The sequence below is a fragment of the Sphaeramia orbicularis genome, chromosome 21 (assembly GCF_902148855.1).
Source record: "Sphaeramia orbicularis chromosome 21, fSphaOr1.1, whole genome shotgun sequence".
Classification (NCBI taxonomy): domain Eukaryota; kingdom Metazoa; phylum Chordata; class Actinopteri; order Kurtiformes; family Apogonidae; genus Sphaeramia; species Sphaeramia orbicularis.
This window is the reverse complement of record NC_043977.1, coordinates 55511175-55527905: the sequence shown is the minus strand read 5'-3', so window position 1 is coordinate 55527905 and position 16731 is coordinate 55511175. Positions and strand designations below refer to the sequence as shown.

The 16731-nt window shown below is 37.9% G+C and overlaps 1 protein-coding gene across 3 annotated transcripts in view; it reads right to left on the bottom strand.

Moving 5' to 3' along the window:
* slc39a10 (solute carrier family 39 member 10) overlaps positions 1 to 16731 on the bottom strand; it is a 64526-nt gene that overhangs the window by 24366 nt on the left and 23429 nt on the right. For 2 of the 3 annotated variants that reach the window (XM_030125577.1, XM_030125575.1), the window contains exons 2-4: positions 16488 to 16568; positions 2795 to 4078; positions 1629 to 1806 (exon numbers count right to left, since the gene is read on the bottom strand). In XM_030125577.1, coding sequence (XP_029981437.1) covers positions 1629 to 1806; positions 2795 to 4057 — 1441 coding nt within the window. In that variant the 5' untranslated portion in view covers positions 4058 to 4078; positions 16488 to 16568. The remainder of the gene's footprint in view (positions 1 to 1628; positions 1807 to 2794; positions 4079 to 16487; positions 16569 to 16731) is intronic. The other variant, XM_030125576.1, reaches the window with a different exon arrangement.

Genomic DNA, 16731 nt, shown 5'->3' with positions numbered 1-16731 from the left:
TTTCCTCTGATGGTAACAGGTTGATAACCTCAACAACTTACTACACAACAGAATACCTAAAGCAGTGTTATAGAGCAAGGTTATAATAGTTTTGGATTTTTCATTGTAGTTTAGTTTTATTTAGTTTTGACTTTTTTTCTCTAATTCAGTTAGTTTTCATTTGTTTTTAGAGCAGGTTTGCTAGTTTTTATTAGTTTTCTTTTTTTTTTTTTTCAAATGTTTAGTTTTAGTTTAGTTTTAGTATTAATTTTAGTTTTGTCATATCTTTTATCTTCTTTGCCATTGTATTCACATAAATCCCAGACAGGACTCTGCTTTCTCCCAACTTTAGTCTCCATGTTTCCAGGTAGAGTGGGGACCAGAAGACGACTGGAAACCACAAGTGACGAGAAGTGACGGACTGTGAAGTGTCGTATGGTGCACCTAGCAAAAATTACTAGAGCAAAATTGATTTCGTATCAATCCGACGTTGACAAAGACGAAAACGAAGGGAATTTTATCTATAATTTTCATACGTTTTAGTTTTATAAGCACACAATACAGTTTCAGTTAGTTATCATTATTTTATTTTAATTATAGTTTTTATTTATTTCAGTTAACGAAAATGTTTTTACAATTCTAGTTTTTGTCATTTCGTTAGTTTTCATTAACAATAATAACCTTTGTACAGAGCGGGGTCTCTGCAAGTAAATACATTGTCGTGATTGAGAAGGATTAGCGGAGGTTATGTTTTCATCAGGGATTGTCCGTCTATCTGTCTGTTAGCAAGATAACTCAAAAAGCTAGGGACGAATTTGGATGAAATTTTCAGGAAATGTTGATACTGGCACAAGGAACAAATTATTAAATTTTGGTGGTGATCGGGGGGGGGGGGGCTGATCTGCCTTGGCGGAGGTCTGCACTCTCTGAGTGCTTTTCTAGTTGTTGTATAAGTTTCTATACGTGGTTTTTCGAGGAACATTACATGTTACATATTTGCCGTTGTCTATTAAGATGGTAGGCTTCAGATAATGTCATGTAATGAATGAGAGTTTTAGGTATCCAGATAAAAAGTCCTCAATTTGGAGGTCCTATTTGAGGATAGAAGAAAAACAGTCTGCTGGCAACTGTTACCTCCGCCAAGGAGGTTATGTTTTTGCCAGGGTTTGTTTGTTTATTGGATAGTTAGCAAGATAACTCAAAAAGTTATGGACGAATTTTCACAAAATTTTCAGGAAATGTTTATACTGGCACAAGGAACAAATTATTGAATTTTGATGGTGATGGGTGGGGGGGCAGATCTGCCTTGGTGGAGATCTGTGCTCTCCGAGTGCTTTTCTAGTTGAGTCATGTAATAAAACAAGCCTTTCCTTTACAAAAATTCTCTCAAGTGTAACATATTATTGAATTTAGGAGAGGGCGCTATTTGTTTTCTTTACTGATTTTACTGCCAATTGTATGTTGATGTTATTATTATTCCTGGTCATAATCTTTTGGGAGCTCTATTGGACTGTGGTTTCTAGAAAAAATTAAATAAAAAAAGACTGGGTTCTTGGCAGGTTCTTGATACTTCCTGTTTGTTGCTTGTTGAATTAGAAGCCATTTCTGCATCACAAATGGGTTCGAACAATAACACACTTGGCTCTTACCAGAACTGATGTGTTCCAGAGCTTCCTGCTCCACATCCATCTGGTGGTAATGGCGAATGCACAGTCGGCTGTCTATCTGGTAGAGCAGAGCTGGACACAGATATGTGAACTGGATCGGGGAGATGAGCGATTCTGAACTCAGGCCATAGTGGGTGAGCAGCTGGGTCAGGTTCAAACACTGTGGAATGAAAAACCATAGTATGAAAGATAAGAAAAAGAAACAAAATTGTGACTACAATACAAAAAAAAAAAAAATCAAACCTTTGAATTCACTCTGAGCTTTTATGAACATCTACATAATCACTGAATTAAATATAGGAAAATACATGATTTACATGGAAAAACATAAAACACTGAAGATAACAATATAATCATTTGTGCTAAAACACTTAAAAAAGGTTAGATAGAGCAAAAAATTCATTTGGGAACCACAACAAAAGTAAGTAGTAATAAGGAAAGGTAAGGAAAGGAAAGGAAAGGAAAGGAAAGGAAAGGAAAGGAAAGGAAAGGAAAGGAAAGGAAAGGAAAGGAAAGGGAAGGGAAGACTTAATTGACTTAATTTCCACCGTGGGGAAATTAAAGTGTTTACAGCGGCAAAACCCCCCAAAATGAGTGCAGAAATACAGGTAGAAACATTCAAGAGTGTAACTAAAAATTATTATTATTATTATTATTATTATTATAACCTTTATTTAACCAGGAAAAAGCTCACTGAGATTAAAAATCTCTATTTCAAGTATAAAAAATAAAACATTCTTTTACTTGTCCTGTACATATATATATTAAGTACATATTTGCACAGTGGTACATGACGTTCATGTTGATATGCTATGATATCAATATTCTATTTATTTTTTACATGGGAACATACTGTGCTTTTTTTGTTTGACATGTGGTAAAAACATAACCTCAACTACATCAGTTTAAGACTAATGACGTTCATTTTGTCTTCTGTTTTTGTAATTATACTTTTTTTTTTTTCTTTTGTTTAGACAAGGTAACATCTAAAAACTATACCTTGTCTGAACAAAAGAACAAAAAAAAAAAAAAGAAAGAAAAATACATCAGTTTAAATATGGCTCAAACGTATCACTAACCCTTGAATTCTTGACTCTGTGTTTAGTGTAAGATACTTCCTGTAGTTTGGAAGAGGAAACAGGTCCTACCTCCTCATGCTGATGGGACAGGCCGCCTGGATGTCCAGGAAGGACAGGGACTGGCAGGGTGGGAGTGGCCAGACCCCCTGGTGCTTCTCTTTTGCGTTTATGAGTGTGGCTGTGACCATGGCTGTGATCGTGGTCGTGGTCATGGTCGTGGTCATCAGCTGGAACTGTATCTGGAGCGGGGCTTTTGTTTCGCCCTCGTCCTCTGACCCTTGCTACCTTTTTGGACTTCTTAGGCCGGCTTTCTGTGGGTGCAGGAGACGAGTGCAGCTCCTGAGGGACGTGGGACGGCTTGGGTTGGGCAGAGGGGGGCAGGCCCTCATAGGTGGAAGGACTGTCTGTGCCATTCTGCATTGGATGGACAGGACTGTGGTCGTGGTCGTGGTCGTGGTCATGGTCATGGTCATGGTCATGACTGTAGTCATGGTTGTGCTCAGTGTGAGGTTGAGAAGACAAGTCCTTGTGGTTTGAGTGGACCACGACCTTCTCATCTTTGTGCTCTTTGTGATCCAGGTGATTGTCATGATCATGTCCATTCAAATGTTTATGGCTGCCATCTTTTACCTTGGCATCATCGTGATTCTGTTCTACATGTCCATGATCGTGTTCGTGTTCGTGATCATGATCATGTTCATGTTCATGTTCATGTTTGTGATCATGGTCATGGTTATGGTCATGTTTGTGGTCGTGTTCCTTCGGTGAACCAGCAGCAGGACTGGCAGCAGTGGTCCGCTGGCCACAGGTGGTCTGGGTTCCCTCCGAGTGTGGACGATGGTCGTGTTTGTGCTGTGTATGATCATGTCCGTGTCCGTGTCCATGACCATGACCATCACTGGATGATGAATGAGAATGAAGCCCTTCCTGCACGTCCAGTAGGTCGAGGTGGGCTACATGATCATGACCCAGTTCGTCATGATCCACACCCACCACCTTCACTTCCCCCAGACCCAGGCTGAAGAGCAGACTCTGAAAGCTGTGGAAGTCCAGCCGGTCCTTCTGGCCGTAGCGCCTAAACAACTGCTGAATGTAGAAACGCTGCTCCTCCTCCAAAATGTCCCCCTGAGGATCCTGGGAGTCAGGGGGAGGAGTACCTTCTCTTGTGTACGAGGCCTCGGAAATCTGCAGGTCACTGTGGGCATGGGCGTGGTTGCCGTGGTGATGTCCACTATGCTGGTGCTGCTCGTCTCCATGGCAGTGGCTGCACTGATGGAACAGGAAGGTGAGCACACACAGGAAACAGAACTTTGTGTGAACGTGGACTTGCATTGTCCCCTCACTTTTGGTCCCCTGCAAAGACACACAAGCACATATTTACAACAAAACTGGGAATGACAGGAGTTTTATCAGCGAGTATTTACTAGGTTTAAGCTGGCATCAAGCACAGTTGACCGATGGATGAAAATATTAAAGGACAAATGTGTGGAGTGAAATATGCCACAAATTATTTCATTAGTGATGTATTATTAGGGGTGTGTATTGGCAAGAATCTGGCAATACGATACAAATCACAATACTAGGATCACGACACAATATATCATGATATATCATGATACAGTGTAAAAAAAAATTGTTTCTTTTTCTAAAATGATTATTTCCTGGAAGAATTGAATTACACCAGAAATATGCACAAATACTAAACACATTTTTATTTGATCACAACAGGATCTAATGCTATATCACAAAATGTTCCTGTGTTAAAACTGAAATTATGTTTTACAGACGTTACAGTTTCAGATCCTGTTCAAATGTTCATATTCTATTAGTTCAGAACTAACATCAGAACATTATTTTTGTGCGATACCAACAAAGGAACTAACATCTGCCTCTCAGACAGTAAAAAGTGCTTTTAGGATGCGTCAAATAACCATTATTTAATAAAATAATGTTGAATAATAATGAAAAAGATATAAACAATAAAGAAAAACAAAAAACAAAAATGAACCTCCGCCATATCTGCATTTGAATAAATACCTAAAATATCGATACAGTACTTTTTAATATCAATATTGTGAAATGAAATATTGCGATATATTGCAGAACCAATATTTTCTAACACCCCTATATATTATATGACCTTTGACTTTTGACATGAAATATGTTGCATGACACGTTAAGTATAAATGAAAAGACAAGACAGTTTATCTGCTTCAAAGCTGTTAATGAAAAGTTCCTTTTTTTTTGGGCAACAATTTTAAAAGTTTGCTTCAAATTCACTTGACATATTATGGAACATCATGTACTAACAGGAGCATTACCAGTGCATCAATGAGCACATTTTTTTTTTCTAGGTTTCTTCTAGCTATTAGGTTAGTACTGTAATATCATCAGTCCAAAATTACACAAATATTTAGATTTTTTTTAGTCATATAATAGGGAGGAAACGATTACCGGTATAATGATAAACCACGGTGATTAGGTATTGAAAACGCAGGATGATTTGCAGTGTTGACATCAAACTCCTAAAATGACCACGGCAAGAGGTAAACTGTACATCTGCTTCTCCTGTGGAAGTTTTATGTAAGCATGCTAACGGAGAGAAAGCCTCTCATCTGAGCTGACTCTGATGTCGTTACTTCACTGATCAATAACAGCTCTGATTGAGCCGATCAGTACGACATGATTAACTCATGTCTGTTACAGTAAAACAGGGTCAGCACTAGTTCACAGATGATTACATCAACACAGAGAAAGACATAAGATAATAAGCCCACACCACATATGTAAATACAGCACGAAAAAGGCACATTCAGCCACTTTTCAAGCTGCCCTAGCAACTGTTTGTTCCAAAACCACTTAGCAATAAATCTTGTTACTTTTAACCTCCTAAAACCCAGGAAATGTCAGCAAAGTACAAGCTTTTTTTTTTTTTTTTTTATTAAATAAGTGCCTATATTGGAACATGATGATGCAACAGTTTTTTCAGATGCAGTTTTTAAATTTTTTATGGAATGTCCTTTGTGGTGGACAGTTTTCTTTTCTTTTTTTTGTATAAAGTTGTGAAACTCTTGTCCACAAATGTGGACAGAAAACCCATAGCTGGGTCTGAGGAGGATAAAATTTGGTTGAAAACTTTAATCACCTTTTGAAAAGTGACTCAAATGCTAAAACACATCTTTTTTTCTCTAAATGACACAATGACTTTCTCTGTCCCAGTCATATAAACCATCAGTCTGTCTGTAGCTGTAAAAGTCAGTGTTTCTACCTAAGACACTTTGTTAGCATATTTAGTGATTTTTCAGACCCCTCTAGAGGCTCTTTATCGAAAAAGCCACTAGTGACAAATCTATCCCCTTTTTCTGGTGTTATTGGAGACTTTTGGAGACTCTGATGTGAGAACACATATGGTTCTTTGTCTAAAACAAATCACTGAATATAAATCAGTCCCACTGACACTGACAGTTTTCTCTATTGTCTCTTTTTGGTTCATTTAGGTCAGGGGTCAGCAACCTGAAACACTCAAAGGGCCACTTGGACCCGTTTCCTACAGAAAAGTAAACACCGGGAGCCACAAAACCGTTTTGACAACTAAAATGAACATAAGGCTGCATGTATCGTTTTTTTACCTTAATGCTATGTATATAAAAAACATAACGTGCACACTTGAAAACCCTCGGCCTCACTTATCAGGTGCCCTGCTGCCCCCGGTGGCCTGACTTAGTCATGCATGGCAAAGTTTTTGGACAGATGGACGACCAACTGATGACAATACCTAAATAATAATAATTAAAAAAAAAAAAATTAAATATCTCTATGAGGTTCAGCACTCAACAGCACTACGGTTTCCTGTTCCTTTTGAACAGGCTCAGCACTGGACAGTGCAAAGACAGCTCTGGTCAGTTCAGTAGACACAATGCAGTAGAGCAAATATGTGCAGCCTGAAAAGAAAAAAAATAGAGAAGAAAGTGGCTCTGGGCCCCAGGTAGGACCGGCTCCTATCATTCACTTGACAGAGCCGGCTCTAACAGCTGCTACGTTCATGACAAACACATCACTAATCAGAATACAAGTTTTATCCTTGTCCACCAACAAATGGAACTGACACTTTAAGCCTTTTGCCATTATTTTATTGAGCGACAAAAAAACTAAACATGTTTTACTTTAACGTTTAAAGATCGCCAAAATCTTCAAATTTAGAATTACATTAAAAAAACTAATGAAATAAAATAAAATAAAATAAAATCTAATTATTCATGTTCCCAAAGCCACAGAGAGTCACAGCAGAGGGATGAAAGAGCCACATGTGGCTCTGGAGCCGTGGGTTGCTGACCCCTGATTTAGATTGTTAATGTAGACTGAAAATTTAAAATGTTATGGTTAAAAATGTTTGTGGACCATACGGTTAAAACACCAAACCAAACTAAAGAAACAAACAAACAAACAAATAAATAAATAACCTAAGTAACTCCTTCAGAGTGTCAATTTTAGGTCACTTTTGCCGGTCCCTAAACACAGATTAAGGACAACGGTTGGAATTGGGACATTAAAAAAAACACAAATTGACGGAGTATAGTTTATAGTAAACTATAGTAGTTGTAAACTTTTTTTGGTTGTTTTTATACTCACTTTTGTCTCTAACACAATGCTACTCCTCAATCCTTCATTACAATTACATGCACATTTACAATTATGTAGGTGCAACTTCTGGCAACTTGTGAAACAAACAATCCATGCTTTTACTTTCTGAGGAGTTGGAAATGGTGCATAAGATGATCTTCTGCTTAGAATAACAGATGTAAGAAGTGAATCAGGAGCCTTCTGGGGCACAGTGAAGAACTGTGTAACAAATCAGTTGTCTTTCCCTCCCCAACTTTAAAAGCCTGAAGCAACAAAATTGTTTCAGTCAAATGATCCTCATAAGTTCTCCTGGGAAAGCAGAGGGTAATGCAAGGGCCAAGGGGCTGAGGGGCCGGAGGCGGACTACAAAGAGATCACATGAGGAAAGCTGCTGATAGTAATAATAATGGCACTGAGTACAAAGGAAGTGCACCAACACAGCCCAGTGATACCAGGACTGGTAGCAAAGGGATTCATATGCAAACCGTAGATGCTGAACTTAAACTAGAAAAGCACTCGGAGAGGGCAGACCTCCGTCAAGGCAGATCAGTGCCCCCCCGATCACCACCAAAATATAATCATTTGTTCCTTGTGCCAGTATCAACATTTCCTGAAATTTTCATCCAAATTCATCCATAACGTTTTGAGTTATCTTGCACACAGACAAACAGACAGACAGACAGACAGACAGACAGACAGACAGACAGACCAACGCCAGCAAAATCATAACCTCCTTGGCTGAGGTAAAAACACAGGGACAGATCCCTACTTACAACTATCAAAGCTTATTCCAACTCCTAAGAGTTTGTGTACTTCTGAAATTAGACCTAGTGATATTTTTTTCTTTATTGTTGAGGTTTGTTTACATGTCTGCTTAAACTATATGAAGATAGATGTCATGAGTAGGGCTGTGTATTGGCAAGAATCTGGCGAGATGATACAAATCACAATATTAGGACCACGATACGATATATTGCTAGAGTTAGAGGAATAGTAAAGCAGAAATCACGAAGCTCCGCCCAACCTTCCCCTCCAGTGAGTTTCTTGTACCAAGGGCCCAACATGATTCTGTTTCAGGGGGGCCAAACTGGTGTCAGTGCCCCAAGGTGATAGTAATGTGCCTTAAGGCTGGAAGCACCAGGTATAAAACTGAATAAAGATGAGACAGACATCTGTTCTGATCCACTGTAGAAACATGGACATGTTTGTGTCCTGTTCATTATTTCAGGACAGATTCAGCTACATAGGCTGACATGTCAGATTTATTGCCTTTCTAATATTATGTAGATTCTGTGTTGCATGGCTGCAGTAGTCAAATAATCAAGTTACAACTCAAAATTGTATTTTGGTATCACTAAATGAATCTGAATCAATCAGTTAATACTGAATCGAATCAAATCGCAATTAATCGAGTCAGAACCTTATGAATCGAAATCGAATCGATTAAGGAAACTGGCCATGACACCCAGCCCTATACGATATCACAAAACTTTCCTCAGTAAAAACGAAATTTTAAAAATAAATAATAATAATAAATAAAACATAAAATGATGTTTACAGACATTACAGTTTCAGATCCTCCTCAAATGTTCATATTCTATTACCTGTGAAATGAATGAATAGTGTTCAGTCACTGAATCATCCAACATCATAACATTATTTTTGTGCGATCCCAACAAAGGAACTAACATCTGCCTCTTTCAGACAGTAAGAAGTGCTTTTAGGATGATTGAAATAACCATTATTTAACAAAACAGTGTTATCCATTAAAAAAAAACAAAAAAACAAAAAAAAACCTACATGCATGACATGCAATATCACAATGCTACCTTTTTAGTACAAACAACAGAGCAAAATACCCATTTAAACAAATACCTAAAAATATCGATATAGTACTTTTTAATATCGATACAGTATCATGAAATGAAATATCACAATATATTGTGGGAACCGATATTTTCTTACACCCCTAGTCATGAGATAACTTTCGTTATGATGTGGTGCTATATAAATAAAATTTGACTGAAAGATCGATTGATGAATATATTGTCATGATTTAAATGCTGATATCCATCATATTGTGCTGATAATGCGGCTCAAATCATCGTTTCTTCCTGGTTCAAAGGCTGTTTTATGGTCATGAGGGAAGAAATCAGATGTTTATTCGTGGTTTTAAACTCTTCATTATGGTCAGAATGTGACAAAGTTAACAATATTAAGTCTGTATTAAAAAGCAGCAAGATAATTTCACTGGACAAGATTTCTTGTATTAAGATTGTTAAATCTAGAAATAAGCATGTTTACAGATGTATGTACACTTAAAACAAGAAATGAACACTTAAAACAAGATAAATTATCTAGGCTAAAGGCTGGTTTATGCTACTGTGTCAGCGAGCTCCACGCGGCTTCACGCGGCCAATTGATGTCATTTTCACAGCCCCGCCCCTTCGCGCAGCTCATCTCAAGCGGAAACTTTCCGTGTCGCGCACCTCAGAAAATTTTTACGAGACGTGTGGACAACATGGCCGACATTCAGGACCTCCTGGTGGTAGAAGTACAGAAGTACAGGCACTGCTATGATTGGTCACACCTGGACCACGCCACAGCTGTGTGGTGAACAATTCATGGAGGGAAACTGCAGCGACAGTCAGCAAAGAGGAGGAATGGGCAAAGAAAAACTGGAAAAACATTCGGGACAGATATGTAAAGGCAAAAAAGACCGCCAAAGGGAGATGGAGACCCAGGGGGGAGCCCAAACGTCCCGCAGATTCTGAGAGAGTTGAGCTGGTTCTGGAATTTTATTAAACACAGGGAAACAGACACAAATTTCCCTCCGGAGGAGGTAAGTTTGTTGATAACTATGTGAAAACGGAAAACGAACTGATGAATTTTCTTCTTCTCTAGTTTTCTACTGTGATAGACGTGCATTTGTGGCACACTGCCCCCAGCAGTTTGGGAATAAATGCCACCCAGAGCTGCCCGGAGTATAAAAGGACCATGCGTACTGTCGTGGTGACTCCCCGCATCTATTTTCCACACGTCACGTTCGTGCGGCAAGCATAAACCAGCCTTAACACTTCTAAAACTAAATTTTTTTTATCTTGGTATCTTTGGTACAATTACCAAATAATTTGTAGTGTTGTGCCTAACAAAGTTTGCAACTCTTGAGTATTTAGTTTTTTTATTTAACAATTAGCAATAAAATAGCCGACTAATTTTGCCATCAAGTACTGGTCAACTAGTCTACTAGTTGTTGGAGCCCTACTCTATTGTGTGAATATAGTATACAGTACATAGTGTGTATATAGTTCATAAAAGTTAATGAAACACTGAAATGGAATATGTGCAAGAAACCAGTTCTGAACGAAGGAGTTCTTAAAGATCTATATGCATCTAAGGCTGAAACTTTATGGCTTTTTTTTTGTATCTTTAGTGATGAGTGTTGTGTCTCTGTCAGAACATTAAGTTAACATCAGTGTTGCAGTGACTATCTTGGATTATAGGTCAAAAAAGGGATTTGTCTGGTCCTTGTCTGGTCTTGTTAGTCAAAGGGACATGACTCAGATATAGAAGGTGACAGTAATATGCCCTAACACTGGAAGTCAACTCCTATGAGATGGAAAAAAGAAGAGAAAGTGTGTTCTAAGTTTCCGTACAAATATGATTCTACAACATGACCTTCTGCAAATTTAAACAAGAAAAGCACTCGGAGAGCGCAGACCTCCGCCAAGAGAGCTCTGCCCCCCCCCAATCACCACCAAAATTTAATCATTTGTTCCTTGTGCCAGTATCAACATTTCCTGAAAATTTCATCCAAATCCACCCATAACTTTTTGAGTTATCTTGCTAACAAACAAACTAACAAAAAAACAAACAAACATGCACACACGACCGCACACAGAACAGCTCATGTTCATATTTCATTGAACTCATTGCCCCAGTGTCCTAGAAGAACACAGTGAGCTGCCTGAATGACTACTGCCCAGTTGTCCTAAGGGCAAAGACACACCAACCCGACTGCCAGTCGTCGCCAGAAAAGGTAGCCCGCATGATCAGTCAGCTCTTGTCTCCCCAGCACAGTCAAAAAAGTGTGAAGAACACACCAAATCAACTACTGACTTCAGCGTGAGAAATAAAACCGGAAAAAGATGGAACATCTCTCTAGACCAGTGTTTTTCAACCTTGGGGTCGGGACCCCATGTGGGGTCACCTGGAATTCAAATGGGGTCGCCTGAAAGTTCTAGCTGAAAAAAACTAAACAAAAAAAAAATAAAAACAAAAACAAAAACTTACTAATAACTATATGGTGAGTTGAGAGAGATAACCCCAATCAATAAAGCCATCAATTGTTGATTCAGCCGGTATTCAATACATGATATCACAACGTTAATACGCCATAATATTCTTAAATGTAACCAAACTCTTATGAATATCTGCCAATGGTATAAACTACAGCAAACAACACAAACCATAAAGGGGGTTAAAAGGTGAAGTTTTAAGCAAATTGTGCTCATTAGGAGTAATGAAACCACAGACCTAAACAAAATATTTCACTGTTAGTTGGAGGTGGTGACTGGTTAAACCTTGATCGACATTAAATGGACATTCTTATGAAAAAGTCAGACTTGTTTAACCTCCTCCTCCTCTACTGAAAACATGTATTACAAAATAATTTTCCTTCTTAAAAAAAAAATCAAAAACATTCAGTTCCCAGGAATAGGGTGGTTTTTTTTGGTTTTTTTTTCTCTCTTGAGATTCCTTTTTGCAGTGCATATAATTGGTTTAATTTCCACTGTGTTGTTTTTACTTCAGCTGCAGTCTACATGTTTTTTTCCCAAAGCACATTAAAAATTTACACAGTGACTAAATATTATACGTGGCTAAAGTGGGCTGTTATCACTAAGTACATTTTTCACTTTACAGTGAAAAGAGTTAAAAAATTAAACAAAGCTGTGTGAGTGTGTATCCAGAAAATAATTACAGGTTATTTTACAAATGGAATACTGTGTCAGTCCTCTGGTTTAAACAAAAACCTTGTTTATCCTCCGAAAGCATCAATTACCAAGAAGGCAACATCAACAGCTATTAGTTTGGATGAAATTTCTTTCTGAAATTTTTGTTAAAAACACAAAATGATAAAATGATCTCTAAATTACAGGGGGGAGGACAAAAAACACCCAGCTTGTTCACTTTTACAATCAGGTAAAAACAGGTCACAAACAGGTGATAAAGGACGTAGTGCAATTCAGTGCCTTCAAAGGCCGTAGAGAGCAGTGAACATTTCCAAACCACACAAATAAAACAGCAGATTTGAAGCCGGTATTAAAGTGATTTGCAGAGGGTGAAATGGCAGCTCCTTACCTCTGTGCTCCTTTGAATGACTGGTATGTGAAATAAAACTGCAAGTGTGTGTGATGTCTGCACCAGCTGAGTTACAAACCACCTTCACGGCTGTTCACGACACAATGTTTATAAACATGAGGAGGAAGTGACCTCTGAACCCGACGGCAGATAGGATAAGGAAGGAGCAGGACCTACTTTTAAGAACACACCCTCCAAGCAACTACACAGCTGATTACATTCTTTGTTGTGCTTTGGCCTCTATGGAAAACAGAGTCTCTATTTAGTATGAGCCAGTGTGTGTTACACAATCAAATCAAAGAAAGGAGCTATTCTACTTTAACTTTTTATTTCAATTGAGAACCTCTGTTACACATTTAATCATTTCAGCATTCATTTACAATGTTGTGCAACTGTACATATTTTATTTTATTACCTCCACCAAGGAGGTTATGTTTTAGCCAGGGTTTATTTGTTTATTTGTTTGTTGATTAGTTAGCAACATAACTGAAAAAGTTATAGATGGATTTTGATGAAATTTTCAGGAAATGTTCAAAATGGGACGAGGAACAAATGATTAGATTTTGGGAATGATCCGAATCACTGTCTGGATCTAGGAATTTTTAAAAGGATTCTTTATCATTAGGAGATAGGGATATTTTCAACATATGTATGTGTAACTCCACAATGAATGGTCAGAGTGCTTGGTAAAAAAAAAAAAAAAATAGAAAATTAGTTCCCAACAGGTTCTACAAGATATTGAAGATTGATTTGGATCCCCACAAAATTCTGGATACCATGATCCAGAACAGGAAAAAAATAGGGGACTTTTGGAATTTTCATCCTAGCAAGGAAACAAATAATGGTATTGACATGCAACAAACACCAAAATATATCCATGACAGTGTGAAATCTGAAGTGTGCCAACTGATTTGTTTTCAACAACTATGGAGGTAGATCCAGGAGAAAAGCGCCATTTCCGAGAAAGTGATTTTCGTTAATAAATTCTGAACTAATCATGACATCAAAGTGAATCCAATTGCTAAAGGTATGTTTTCTTGGTTAAGGAATCTAATTATGCAGATTAAATGAATGGCAAACTATTATATTTGGAGTAAATCAAAGCTTTGGAAGATGTTACCTGTATGTCATTTATGTGCTCTTCTACTAAACGCATATATATATATATATATATATATATATATATATATATATATATATATATATATAGTTAATAATTTGCATAAATTCTATAGTTCAACTAATATATTTGTTCTTTTTATATCTTGGCAAAACACATGAAATAGAGGAAAACACAATAAAAAAGACGATAATATCAAGGCTAAGGGTCTAAGTCCAAAGTCCAGGTAATATCTTTAGTAGATCACAGCATGGAAGACTGAGCTGCCCTGGCGCAGGTCTGCGCTCTCTGAGTGCTTTTCTAGTTTTTTAAACAGATGGTGATAGTACAGTCGCTCATCTGACTTAATCTACAGACTTGTTTCAGATCTTAATCCCATCATTACACTGTGGGCCTATTCACACCTGGCATTAACATTGTTCCTGGTGATAGTAAATGGACCTGTCTAATGCAAGGAGTGAACACACTCAGAATGAAATCAGATCCAACCACTCAGGCCTTATTCAGACCCAACATTAGGATCTGTCCTGACAAATCCAGCGATATGCAACCAACTCCAAAGCAAAACCACACCTAGGGTGGTGTCAAATCCCACCACTTTCAGACTGGATCTTGTCTGCCCACATTCTTTTCTGAGCAGGAATTCATCCTGGCACATCCTGAAAGGACTGAGTACTCAGCTGATGTCCTTCTTGATAATAAGGCTTAGATACTTTACAATAGAGCTGAACTGATCAATCAATTAATCAACTATTTGACTGGAATTGTTTAAAAAAAAAAAAAAAAAAAAAAATCAATGACAATGTTCAAGAAGCTTCGATTCAGAAAAAATTGTGATTGAATTTTTTTTGTTTTTTTGTTTCCTTAATTTCACTGCTGCTAAACACTGATCTGCTGTTGTGTTTCACACTGACACACAAACCACATGGTGCGCAGCTCAGAAGAGACAAGGACAAAAAGGCAGAAAATGACTATATGTTGACTTGTCTACATTGTACACTTTTCCACTTTTCACACAAACATTACAAATCTTTGTCTTGATTTTTTCAGTTGTATGTTAGTTTCATGTTCAGTTGGTGGGGGGGGGGGGGGGTACTGATCTGCCTTGGCGGAGGTCTGCGCTCTCCGAGGGCTTTTCTAGTTTTACTTTTTTTTTTGCCTGTTCAAATAATTCTTAATCGAATCAAAGAAAACGATTGATAGATTAATTGATTACAAAAATAATTGATAGCTGCAGCTCTTGTATTTACCAGGTTTCGTATGAAAACATACAAAACAAGAAAAGCACTCGGAAAGCGCAGACCTCTGCCAAGACAAATCTGCCCCCCCCCCCCCCCCCCCCCCCCCCCCCAATCACCACCAAAATTTGATCATTTGTTCCTTGTGCCAGTATCAACATTTCCTGAAAATTTTCATGAAAATCTGTCCATAACTTTTTGAGTTATCTTGCTAACAAACAAACAAACAAACAAACAAACAAGCACGCATGCAAACACACAAAGCAAAGTGATCGCAATACCTCCTGGCGGAGGTAATGACAAAGAGACAAGTAGAGGATAGCCTGTGGAGCTCCCACCAACCATCTAGACCACAGGTGTCAAACATGTGGCCCGGGGGCCAAAACCGGCCCGCCGAAGGGTCCAATCCGGCCCGTAAAATGAATTTGTAAAATGCAAAAATCACACTCAAGATATTAACACTCAATCCTTTTACTTTAGGGCCCATATAAAGCCCTACTTTAAGTCTCAAGTGGGTCAGATCAGTAAAATACTATCATAAAAACCTACAAATAATGACAATTCTGAATTTTACCTCCACCAGGAGGTATTGTGATCACTTTGCTTCGTGTTTTTGCGTGTTTGTTTGCATGTTTGTTTGTTTGTTAGCAAGATAACTCAAAAAGTTATGGACAGATTTTCATGAAATATTCAGGAAATGTTGATACTGGCACAAGGAAGAAATGATTACATTTTGTTGGTGATCGGGGGGGGGGGGGGGGGGGGGCAGATCTATCTCGGCGGAGGTCTGTGCTCTCTGAGTGCTTTTCTTGTTCCTCTTTGTTTTAGTGTAAAAAAAGGAAATTACATGATACTGTGTAAATTTACAAACTAGCCTTTCACAAAAAAATATGACAAACCAGAAATGTCCTAAGAGAAGTAAGTGCAATTTAACTAATATTCTGTCAGTTACTAAAGTATTTTGTGCATTTGCAGATCCACTGTGATCTGTAAGTTGTAATGCAGAGGCATAATATAGTTAAAATTCCACTTATTTTTCCTAATAAATTTCATTTTTTTCCTGGTTGTCAATGTTATTCACATTTTTAAAAGGACAGTTTATAGATGTAAACATTTCTAGAATGTAATTTTACTTTTTTCATTATAAAACACATTGAAATGTCTGGTATTGGCCTTATTTATATGACATTATGTTATTAATTTACTGGTCTGGCCCACTTCAGATCATATTGGGAGGATATGGCCCCTGAACTAAAATGAGTTTGACACCCCTGATCTAGACTATGAAGACAGTGAGAAGCTTCTGTGAAGTTAACATTGTGTGAATCTGATCCTGCTGGGACTGTGTGTCATCTAAGAGAGCCAATGAAACAAATGAAATACTAACGCTCAAAACTTTGCTCCACAAGCAGCTGTAACTCACCGTTATAACCGTAGTCCTGCTTGGCCCCCAGTCTGGATGAAACTGAATGAGGGCACTTTTCCAACTCTTCTGAATGTTGCACTGTAGAAAACCAAAGAGAGGACAAACAGGTTTACTTCCAGTAAAACAGAGACATATTTACCAAACACAGCAAAACCAATCCTGAGTGAGCGAGTCATCGTGTTATTGGGCTGAAAATTTATTTTTTAAAAAATCTTTAGAACAGAACTGAACAATATATACA